The sequence below is a fragment of the Oncorhynchus mykiss genome, chromosome 8 (assembly GCF_057628025.1).
Source record: "Oncorhynchus mykiss isolate SJ-2025 chromosome 8, ASM5762802v1, whole genome shotgun sequence".
Lineage (NCBI taxonomy): Eukaryota > Metazoa > Chordata > Actinopteri > Salmoniformes > Salmonidae > Oncorhynchus > Oncorhynchus mykiss.
The window spans coordinates 13120273-13132852 of NC_143029.1; the positions used below are offsets into that span (position 1 = coordinate 13120273).

General features: G+C 42.7%; 1 protein-coding gene across 2 annotated transcripts; it reads right to left on the reverse strand.

The window, feature by feature from the left end:
• Window positions 1–1335: 1335 nt before the first annotated feature.
• slc30a1a (solute carrier family 30 member 1a) lies at window positions 1336–12211 on the reverse strand. Of its 2 annotated transcripts, none has more exons than XM_090242381.1 (2): window positions 11865–12211; window positions 1336–3938 (listed from the first exon to the last, which is right to left on the reverse strand). In XM_090242381.1, exon 2 carries the CDS (start codon window positions 3913–3915, stop codon window positions 3031–3033), a length of 885 nt encoding a protein of 294 aa, XP_090098507.1. In that variant the 5' UTR covers window positions 3916–3938; window positions 11865–12211; the 3' UTR covers window positions 1336–3030.
• Window positions 12212–12580: the final 369 nt, after the last annotated feature.

The window sequence follows — 12580 nt, forward strand, 5'->3', positions numbered from 1 at the left end:
GTGGGTGGGGTGAGGGTTGTTTGAAAAGGGGGTTTGGGGGTGGTTGAGGGGGGGGGACACAGGGCTGAATTGAATGCTCTCTAAAAAAGGCTAGAGCAGGTGGACCAAAGCTCACAGGTTAAAATGATTCCTCCTAGCCAGCACATTTGTAAGCACAGGCTACATCATCAATGTATGCAACAAAAGCTAAACGAATAGGTAGTCAACAGAAAACTATATCTATTAAAAATCAGATCAGGGAAACATCCTCAGAAAGGTGTCTGGTCAGATTAAACCAGCAAGTCATCAGCACTAGGGTTCCCGAGTGGCGCAGTGGTCTAAGGCACTGCATCTCAGTGCTAGAGACGTCACTACAGGCCCTTGTTCGATTCCAGGCTGTATCACATCCGGTTGTGATTGGGAGTCCCATAGCGCACAATTGGCCCAGCATCGTCTGGGGCAGGCTGTCCTTGTGAATAAGAATTTGTTCTTAACTGACTTGCATAGTTAAAGAAAAAAAGATATACTCAAATGGATTGTAAGCTTTCAGCTATGGTTGATGGCCAGAGGGAACATACTATTGCTATAATTCTGTCTATAGAACATACATCCCAATTCAAGTTAATGTTCTGACAATGGCTTCTGTCAAATTGCCACCTGATCAGCTTTATTCTTTCTAGAGACTATTTCAATACATACAAAATCCCATTCTAAATGGTGTTACAGAGGAAAATACTTTAAACCCAGACAATAGAGACCTACCACATGCCGACCCCCACCTCCCTGAACCATTTGGCCACATCTTCCAATCACTATGGGTAGCAGCCTGGGACTCAAATGTAAATAAAGTGAAACAATGGTGAGTGCAGTGTTCAGTCTGGCCTGGTAAAGGCCAGGTAAATACAGGCAGAGAGGCAGCAGGACGCTGGAATGCTGTATAGACTACTAGAGGCTTTGTGTGGAATGCTCCCCCAGGGCTACTTACACAAGGCCACCTGCCTCAGGGCTGTTCACTGGGCTACAGAGCTAGGCCAGGGGCTAATATGGCATACTGCCCTGCCTGGAGATGGACGCTAATTCTCACTAACGAATGACATTTGTTCCCACTGTAGATTCCCTTTCAAACGTACTGTAGATTCACTTCCAATGTAGATTTATTGTGGAAGACAGCATTTGAAATGGCTGAGAAGCAGTATGGTTACATGTATTTTCTAAGGCCTTCAAGTGGCTTTAATAGTCTTACTTCTAGACCAGTCTGATGGATCAGTATCATTGCAGATATTAACTGAGTGTGTGACTTAAGTGTAGACTTAATGTCCAAAGAAACAGTATGTAAATAGACAGACACAAAACAGCTTAACTGTACCAAACAAGCATGTTTAATTTTCACAATGACACATTGACAGGTACTGTAATATATCAAAAACACATATCTAAAATCCAAAAAACGACAACTCAATTTGCACAGAGAGAACGAGTCTCAAAGACACTGAATGATAGTAACCAGACATTTTCAAAACAAAGGAAGGTGTCAAAATGCATTTCCCAATACAATACTTCTATACTGCATACACATTAACTTTGAGTGGATATCTGAAATGCATCCTTGAATCATCATATAAAAACGATATCTTTGTGATGTTGATAATAAATGATACTGGATGAGGAATGATCAGATTTCCTTCTATTAAAAAAAAAAAGGCCACTAAGATTACTGTCAAAATCGGCACATGAAGCCTAACAAACTCATTCACTACAAAGAAAGGAGAAGCTTAGGCCCAAGTGACATTTCGATAAAGTTATTCTTGCTATCTGAGAAAACGAGGAAGTAGGCTACTGTTTTGAAGCTCTGTGATTCAAAGAACACTTCAGTTTGGTCATGCAACGTCACAGCAGAAGGACTAGAAACTAAAAACCTTCAGGATGGATTTTGACTAGGTCCCTTCCTCAACATATTCATGAGGAATATTAGTATGAATTTCAACAACCCATCTGAATGTCCTCCAGCATAGATTTAAAACAATATAGTTGTTGACATTTTGTAGTACACATTTATTTCAGTGATAGACGCACAGGCTTGCAAGGCCGATTTGATGTTTGTCGAAGTTAAGTTACCTACAGTACTTATTCCAACTGTACTCAGTGCCATTTAAAATCAGTTTGAAATAAAGGTGAGTTTTTTTTTAACACAGCATCTGCATTCAACTCACAACAGCCATTAAAACAGAGTCAAGGCCAGAAAAGTCATAATTAAAAGCAAAATGCACAATTTCAAAAAAAAAAAAGTCTACAGCATAGATGGTTTGTCAAATATTCAAGTGGCAGAACAATTACAAAAAATGTAATCCATCATCCAAACTAAATATTATGAAAGCATTGACAGAGAGAAATAGATCATTACTAAACTTAAATACATAAATATTTTTGTTGTAATATAATCATTTTCCATTGGGCGCCCAAGGCTAATAAAATAGAGATGTTCAAAGCCTATCCAACAGAAATGTAATAATACATAAATGAAAGGTTCAGAGATCGATTTTAAAAACCTGCGGAGTAGACAGGTGTGCGTTGCCTTGCATATGTAGTATTTGCTCTTTGTCCTTGTTGGAGTCTCCCCTTGTCCCTTCTGCCCTGCATTGAGAAGCTTTGGCACAGAGACACCATGGAGGGACAGGACCACACACACATCACAACATGGTGCTAATGAGGGGTAGGCCACACATGCAGCAGGCCAGACCAGGCTGAACCCCAGCCTGGGTGAGAGGTGAAGTCACAAGTATCATCAATGTGCTGCTCTCTGTGACACTCAGAGAGTGGGTCAGGGGTGAGGGGGTCAGGGGTGAGGAGGTAAAGGTGGCTAGGGGTAGGTTGTGGAGGTGGGGTAAAGTGGTGGGAGGGTTAGGGGCTCAGAACAGAGGGTGTCATCAAACCAGACCGCGGCGGAGCCATTTTTCAACCCGTCTCCAGCAACCGAGAGCGCTGTACAAACGACAACCCGTCGGCAAGTTTAGCCCGCACTTGAAAAGAAAACTCCTCTGACTGTCTGGTCTCTCACAGAGAAGACTCCACCTCTCGGGTGATGGCGACCTCGGGCTCCGGCTGAGGAACCACCTGGACAACTGCAGTGGCCGCCTGCTCCAGGATTGCTGCTCCCTGTGGGGTCTCGTTGATTACATCTATGGCCGAGGCCGCCAGCGCATTCCCCTCACCACTCAGGATCTTCTCCGAGCCTACCGGACCAGCACCAGCCACGCCCAGCTTGTCAGCAGCGCCACAACACAGCTTAGGTGCGCACTGTGTCCGGCAGGAGAGCTCGCAGAGGGAGGCACTTGACTCGGAGTTGATGGTAACAAACTCAGGCTGGATGGTGGTGGCGTGGATGCCCTCGTCATGGAAGAAGTCCTTGATGCGCTTGGCCACGTCCATGTAGGACGTGGGGTCGTGACACTTTATGTGCGCCGTGGCGATGATGCGTGAGCCCGCCAGCTGCCAGATGTGCAGTTCGTGGATGGCCAGCACACCGTCCAGCAAGAGCAGCCGCTCGTTGAGGCGATGCATGTCGATCTGCTTGGGCACCGTCTGCAGGAGGATCAGTGCAGACTCCTTGAGCAGTGGGTAGGTGGTGTAGAGCAAGATACCCACCATGATGATGCACAGCGTGGGGTCCAGGTACAGCACCCAGCACGGTCCCACCACGGTCCGTTGAAAGCTAGAACTGTTGCCGTCGGTGGAGTGGCTGTCGATGCATGGGTTGAAGCAGGTCTCGCCGGGCGGGCACGGCCGCCATACGAAGGTGAAGATGAGGGCGTTGACCACCACGATGACAGAGCCCAGGGCGTCGCCCAGCACGTGTAGGAAGACGCCGCGCATGTTGAGCGAGGCCTCGTCGTGGCTGTAGTCCAGCTCCTCGTAGGGAGCGCTGCCGTTCATCTGCATCTCACTGTCGTTACAAACGATCTCTGAAGGAAGAAGACAGAGACGAGGGGTTAAAGAAGTACAAGGGAGGTAAAAGCACAGCCCTGTCACAAATTCATCCTTCCTTCCTTCCTAGCTTCCTTGAGATAAGCATCGACCTATAAGTGATTAGATAGGTGAAAGCAGAGTGACCACTATCCCCAATGACAGGCAATTCAGATAGGTAGGAAGGATGCATTTTTACAGAGCCCACATATTTGAGGACAGGAGGAGGAATGTCAGAGAAAATGGTGGGGACTCTTCCAAGGGATGGAGAAAAGAAAATTGAGTTTTTTTTTTCAAAGACGAGGAATGACTAATACATAAATCGTGAATGACTCACGTGTCCAGCTGCAATTTATCAGCTGACTAGTCCAACTACTGACCCAAACAGAGCATAATGATTGATGACTGTGTCTGGGTTTTTGGAGGACATGGTTGAGGTACCGTAAGTTACGGCTGCCACAGGTGATAAACACCTTCATAGGAAGCTAAGTCGTGTTAGACGTGAAACCCATTTACTTTGACGTGGGAAAGAAAATAGGCCATAATACATCACCTGAGGCAGGCCTCCAGTTCTAGACATGAACTACAACCAGTGTGGTGGTGGAAGCCAGTAAATTAACCAACCCCAACCGACTCCTCTGCTTAACACCTCGAGGATCTTCAAATTGTCTGCAGACAAGTGAGACGGCCTAGCACTACGCTACAGCTCATACACAATGCCCAATGGCACCAGAACCAGTGCTAGACTAATAGCCTCTGGCTTGGCACACAGCGACTTAGGGGAAATTCATCGGGCTTATAGTCTGGGTGTCGGTCACTGCCGTCGATGATGTATGGCTGGGTGGCAGCGACCAGTGCACGGAGAAGGGAGAGATGGGCTCAATTTATTGAAACTGGCAGAGCCTGACAGGTCCAGGGTAGGAGGCAAATGACAGTCTCCTGGTTCTACCCTTTTCTGTATCAACAGGAAGCAAGGCACAGGGCAGCACTCAGTTCCCAAACCTTAGTATCAGCAAGAAGATGGTCAAACAGTGTTTTACCTGAAACTGGAGGATCACCAAGTCTAAATCATGATATCCTGTTAATATGATAAAACAATAGGGGACATGAATCCCTGAAGGCATGTGACAGTGACTTAAAATTATAAACAGAAAGAAAAATGGCTTATAAACACATGGGTTTTGTGAAGCCAACTTCCTGTTATGGGTGTAGCAGCACCAGTAGTGACAATAGAGATCACGTGTCTTCATAAAAAGGTCACGATTTGAATGTGTAACAGTTCAAATATTCAGAAAATTTACCCAATGCAATTGGAGTAACCGAATCAGGATGGTGGAACTCCCACCAGTTTGGTTTTGTAACAGGTCATGACTCGTCTGCCACCATGTAAAACACGTCGTACTCATTCCACGGAGGGCCAAGTGTCTGCGGGTGTTTGCTCCATCTCTTGTACTTGATTGATGAATTAAGGTCACTAATTAGTAAGGAACTCCCCTCAGCTGGTTGTATAGGTCTTACTTGAAAGGAAAAAACAAAAAGCTGCAGACACTCGGGCCCTCCGTGGAATGAGTTAGACACCCTGACCCCTGATGCAAGACATCTGCAGGCTGAGTGGGGGCTAGATTCTTCCGATAACAAAGATCAACTCAAAACAAACTTATGTTACAGTGAGGGTGAATGGTTAAGGAACCATTAGGTCTTTCACTGATGAGCTCAGAGGCAGAACCTCAGAGGTCATAATTATCCAGTTATTGCCTGATAACACAACATAAAACATTGTTTCCTAAAGTGATGAAAATAATGAATGAGTTACAAGGTCTGTCTTGCACTCTCATTAACTCTGCTAAAGGTACTTCAAAATGGGTGTGCAGAATGGACACAGCCATGGACCACGTTGTTCTGTATCAAGTCACTGCTGATACCAGTTGCTGAAGTTTATGAATATAACAGCCCTGTCCCGGTTCCTGTTCAAAACGTAAAGCGACTGGCTGGATTTCATCATGACGCTGCCAATACGGCTTTGACTGGTCTGGTAAAAATGCTGCCAATACGGCTTTGACTGGTCTGGTAAAAATGCTCCTACAGCTTACAGGGCAACAGATGATACTGATGATGCCCAAGCCAGGAGACACACATCAGCCCAGTTACACCTTTGAGATTGTAGTGGATATTGATCCATCTACAATACTACAGAAGAAACCCAGCCAAGACCATGTGAGACTGGTATCTTGATCAACAGGGCAGTTGTGTTGAATGTCTCTCCTCAAAGGCAGAAATATCAACGGGTTTTAAGGTCATTTCCATGTAAAAGGACCCATGAGGACCAACATGTGAAGTCCATATAAGCATGTCAAATTGGGTGTCAAATGAAAGCTAAGAGTCTATTTTTGAGAAATTACAACAAACATATATACAGTACCAGTCAAAAGTTTGGGCACTCTTACTCATTCAAGGGTTTTTCTTTATTTTTAGTATTCTTTACATTTTAGAATAATAGTGAAAAAATCTAAACTATGAAATAACACATATGGAATCATGTAGTAAGAAAAAAAGCATTAAACAAATCTAAGTAGCCACCCTTTGGCTTGATGACAGTGTTGCACACTCTTGGCATTCTCTCAACCAGCTTCATGAGGTAGTCACCTGGAATGCATTTCAATTAACAGGTGTGCCTGGGAAAGAAATTCCACATATTAACTTTTATATTCTTAATGCGTTTGAGCCAATCAGTTGTGCTGTGACAAGGTAGGGGTGGTATACAGAAGACAGCCCTATTTGGTAAAAGACCAAGTCCATATTATGACAAGAACAGCTCAAATAAGCAATGAGAAACAGTCCATCATTACTTTAAGACAGGAAGGTCAGTCCGGAACATTTCAAGAACTTTTCAAGTTTAACCAAGTGCAGTTGCAAAAATCAAGCGCTATGATGAAACTGGCTCTCATGAGGACCGCCACAGGAAAGGAAGACCCAAAGTTAGCTTTGCTGCAGAGGATATTTTCATGAGCGTTAACTGCACCTAAGATTGCAGCCCAAATAAATGCTTCACAGAGTTCCAAGTAACAGACACATCAACATTAACTGTTCAGAGGAGACTGCTTGAAAATCAGGCCTTCATGGCCGAATTGCTGCAAAGAAACCACTACTAAAGGACACCAATAATAAGAGACTTGCTTGGGCCAAGAAACACGAGCAATGGACATTAGACCAGTGGAAATCGGTCTTTTGTCTGATGAGTCCAAATTTTAGATTCTTGGTTTCAACCTTGGTCTTTGTTAGACGCAGAGTAGGTGCACAGATGAGCTCCACATGTGTGGCTCCCACCGTGAAGCATGGAGGAGGTGTGATGGTGACACTGATTTATTTAGAATTCAAGGCACACTCAACCAGCATGGCTACCACAGCATTCTGCAGTGATACGCCATCCCATCTGGTTTGAGCTTAGTGGGACTATCATTTGTTTTTCAACAGGACAATGACCCAAAACACACCTCCAGGCTGTGTAAGGGCAATTTGACCAAAAAGGACAGTGATGGAGTGCTGCATCAAATGGCCTGGCCTCCACAATCACCTGACCTCAACCCAATTGAGATGGTTTGGGATGAGTTGGACCGCAGAGTGAAGGAAAAGCAGCCAACAAGTGCTCAGCATATGTGGGAACTCCTTCAAGACTGTTGGAAAACCATTCCTCATGATGCTGGTTGAGAGAATGCCAAGAGTGTGCAAAGTTGTCGTCAAGGCAAAGCATGGCTACTTTGAATAAAATATGTTTTGACTTGTTTAACACTCCTGGTGATTCCATGTGTTATTGCATAGTTTGTCTTCACTATTATTCTACAATGTAGAAAATAGTAAAAATAAAGAAAAAACCTTGAATAAGTAGGTGTCCAAACTTTTGACTGGTACTGTATATACACGCACATATTTTTTTTGACAATAATTTTCCATCCTAAAAAGTATGAATAGGCTTTGATAAAAAAAGTATTAGAAACACAACAAAAACAAATGTTGAAGTAAACACCCCTGCCAACTAATAAACACATATTTAGTTTAGGATCATTTTCAGCCTTTTGTAAGTTTAAGAAACCTGACCTCGTGCCTTGAAATTCCATTGCCAAAAACCCACATATCTTCAAGATATTTTCTAATTTCTCTCACTCATGGAGGGAGGATAATGACATTTCACAGAAGTAACAAGGTAGACCTATCAATTAGTTAAATTATGAAGTGATTAAAACTAATTTGTTACCAAAATCGGTAACAGACTTCCTGAAATTGTATTGGCTACAATGGGAAATCATAGTAGTCACAAACCACAATTGGGTCGACTGTACTGTTCTCCTTTCCTCTGGCATACTGTTAGGCTTATGTTCAGATGAAATTTGGTCAGTCCGCCCTGGCCTTGATTTCAACGCCCATAGACGTCTGGACTGACCTTCATTTGGCCCAAACATGGCCGTCCATGATTGGTACAGTACATTCAATACATCAAAGACTGTAGTACAGTAAAGAAAAGTAGAGTAAAGTTCAGTACAGTACACAATAATTTACTGTACTATACTCTACTGTTATGTGCGGAGCTTTAATGTCAACTCTTGTGAAACATAGACGTCTATGGTTGGCTCAGATTTGGTCCGGTCCAACCAAATTTGATCTTGTTTGATGACAGAGCTCAATAAAATAATAGCCAGTGTGTAGAATAATACCTAAATATAAAAACATTTGTGTACCCATTTAGTTTATACATTTGTGTACCCATTTATGATACGTCACCATGATGACAATGACATTCATATAAACAATTATGCATTTCTGTGTAGTACAGCTCAGGGACCCATGATAATATTCCATTACCGCAATTCTGTTACCGGATGTAAATCCACTTCTTCTTTTTTTTTTACCTAAGGTGTCATGTCATAGCTGACACCCCATTCATTCTGCAAACAAAGTTGAATCTGAATTTGGAGCCAATTTGCAATATCATTACATTTTGATGACAGAATATCTCAGAGACAGCCACATGTGCATTCATTTTAAAATCAAACAATACATTTGACAATGTTTTTAAGATTCTACTAGATAAGATACATTTTATTTGAATGGTAAATCTCTTGATTAACTTGGTAAATTAAGATGGCATAGGCCTACTTACAATACAGGTGAATGCATATTCAAACTTCCATTTGGGACTTATATTAGCCTACTGATCAACAACATTTGCATAGAAGCATCACTCCAGCATGTCACACCTGTATGGAAGGACATCATATAGGCACTGCCTTTAGTTTGAGAATATAAAAGGACATATATTAAATGAAAATCGGTCCACGTAAATCATGTTTTGGGATCAGGGATGATTATGAAACTATTATTTGTTGTCAATTTCCATGATCTGGATTTTATTTTAGACGTCAGGACGCATCTCTAAACAACTCCACATGAGCCCTATTATTGGTAAATTAACTAAACTATTTGCAACAGGAGTTCGATTTAGGACACTGTCAACTCATCCATTTCTCTCAATACTTCACCTATCTGTTGGAAAATGAGCTAGCACGCTGCCGATTTTCCCTGCTGGACATTCCTCGGCATTGTGCAGTACTCCTGGCTCAGACAGTGATTGGCAGCTTGCATAGCAGCATTTTTGCAATGGTCGAGAAGTGCGAACAGACTACAAAAGGTTCATATCGACCAGATATCGGCTCGACCGATTATCCGTGGTTCTCAAAAAAAAAATCTATGGTTTTTGTTTTGCATATACTTAATTGAGTCTCAGGTACAATTCCATCCTTAACAAGAACACCACAGAGATAGCTTAGTTTGGACTAAAGATCGCTACATCTACGTTATTTAGTCGGCAAAATCCCAGAAGTTTCAGTTATTTGAATAAATTCCCTGTCTGTGTGAGATTATGTGAGTGTGTGCTCCGTCTGCCCCCACTCCCCAATAAAATATCTTATTTGAAATCGATGAAACCACATAGCTAGCCAAGTACAGTGGTTACAGTATGTTGACAGTATAGCTAGCTACTGTAATTGACAAATTATTGGCATAACTTACCATGTCTACGTCTCTCGGTGTTCACGCCATTAGGGGGGCTGTTGTGGCTTCCTACCAGGTTGTTGGTCTCCTCTCCTGATGATCCATTCGGTCTTTCTGACTTGCATAGTTTACCCCGCTTGTTTTTCTTATTTCCATGAGAATGGCCTCCTCCTCCGTGGGAGTGCCCGTGTCCACCACCTGCGTGTCCGTGGAACAAGCACAGCCCGAGGAGGTTGACCAGGAGCCCGGCGGCCCCCACACCGATAACTACATGGGGTTTCTCGATTTCATGTGGGTTGGTGAATCGCTCGACGGCCTCCAATATTATGGTAAAACAGAGAGCTGTGAGGAACACTGCGTTGACCAGAGCCCCCATCACCTCAGCCCGGATCCATCCGAAGGTGTTTTTATTTGTCGATTGTGTTTTCTGAGCGAAGCGCACGGCCACCAAAGCCACAAGCAGCGCTATGACATCCGATAGCATATGAAAGGAGTCCGAAAGCATTGCTAAAGATGCAGTGATCCGACTGACGACAACCTCCACGATAAAAAAGCCAAAAGTCAATGAAAGCATGCATATTAGCCGCACACGATTAGGTTCACAAGCCATTTCTCTCCGCTGATCACTTGTTAACGTTAACTGAGTTAGCTAGCTAGCTAGCTTACGATATGCACGTACGATGTTACGGTATACTAGCTGTAACGTTAGCTACAACATGCGAGCCAATCGATAGGCATATGATGCGATTCCACCACGTCTTGTAAATATTTATACGGTCGCTAACAATTCGTCATTGTCGTACGATTACCCCCGACTCCAATTCCAGATACAGCTAAGACCGATGTTGGTTCCTCAAAAGAAGACAATTGGGAACATTCAAAGACAAGGGCATATTCCAGAAACGTTGACCGTAGACTCCGATTTGCAGACGGCTGAAACTTTGCACCCGAGCCGGTAAAGTTTCCACACGGAATAAGGGCGACTGAGGGGCACGCCCTGGTCTTTTGCTATTGGTTGTTAGGGATAAAGTAGAATTTGGTTGGACAATTTATACAACCATTTCACGTGGACGGAGCCCGTCGTTGCTATGTAGCCACGTTGAGTAATGCAAACATTTAGACGTTGCGGACTCCTCCAACATTCTGACTCATCATTTTTAGGATGGTGTGTAGCATCGGCACACGGCCCCTTGTCTTATTTCTGTGGTTAACAAAATGTTATCCATCCGAAATACATTAGGTTAGACTACGTTTCAATCACCCAACTGAAAAGATGACTAGTCCTACTAGACTATAGGTTTAAATAAAAATCGACGTATTATTTCGCAATCTGTTCAAACACTTTTGAGAGGTTAAATGTCCTGGCAATACTTCAATAGAATAAACAACTTTGAATGCATCTAGGACTGGGCCCTCACATTCACATGATTCACGTTGGTGGAAGCGCTTAACCTGCAGATTTCTCCAAAGCCACTATCTTTCAACCTTTCCAACATGAAGAGAAAATATAAGGATAAACGACGACATCATGTGGGAGATACTGATAACTACAACCCTTTAGATGCACAGTGGCCTACGTACATCACCGGGCTGTACATTTAGTTTCCCAGTCCATTGTTTGATGTGAAACAAGCCAGTCAATCACCAGATAAACTCTTTACGAGGTGTGCATGGAGATCAATGCATGCAACAGAAACCTTCCATGTAGAAAAATAGATAATGTAGATATACATTCTGCGACAGTAATCACTCTGATTACATCGGCATTAAATGTTTACAAGAGGCCATTCACTACATGTTATGTTCCCACATAATTTACATGACCAAATTTTAATGCAAACTTATTATGTAAAAATTTAAATTAAGTTTAGAAACATACATACCAAGACTTGAACTTCATGCAACTAAAATAATGTACATGATGCCAATTTGAGATGAAAAACAGGAGACAAATCAAGGGTAAAGGAACAATAAAAGCAAGGACAAAGGTCAATCAGTTGACAGTTCAACAGAAAGTAATGCCACGTTCCTGTCTTGTCAGAAACTCAGAAATGTTCGACTTGCTCGTTGTAGAAAAATTATACTGAGTTTAACCACTTGGAAAGTATCAGAATCAAACAATAAGAAGCTCTAGGCAAATAACTTATGTTAATTTTAAATCGGAAATTCTGAATTTCCGACATTATGTGAACGCAGCATGGAACTTTGCACCCGAGCTGCTTAAGTTTCCACTTTCCACACATAACTAGAGGAAAGCCCTGGTATTTTGCTATTGGTTGTTAAGAGATAAAGTACAATTTGGTTGGTCAATTTTTACAACCGTTTCACGTGGGCGGAGCCACGTTGCGTAATGCAAACGTTTCAACGTCATCGTTTGAAATGCGCGGCGAACTCATCCAAAATTCTGACTCATATTTTTAGGATAGTGTGTAGCATCTCCACACGGACCCCTTGTCTTATTTCTGTGTGGTAACAAAATAGTATAAATCCAAAATACATTAAGTTAGACTGCATGTCAAGCACTATTACAAACTGAAAAGACTTGGCCTACTAGACTATCATTATAAATAAAAATGGTGTATTTTTTCACCCTCTGTTC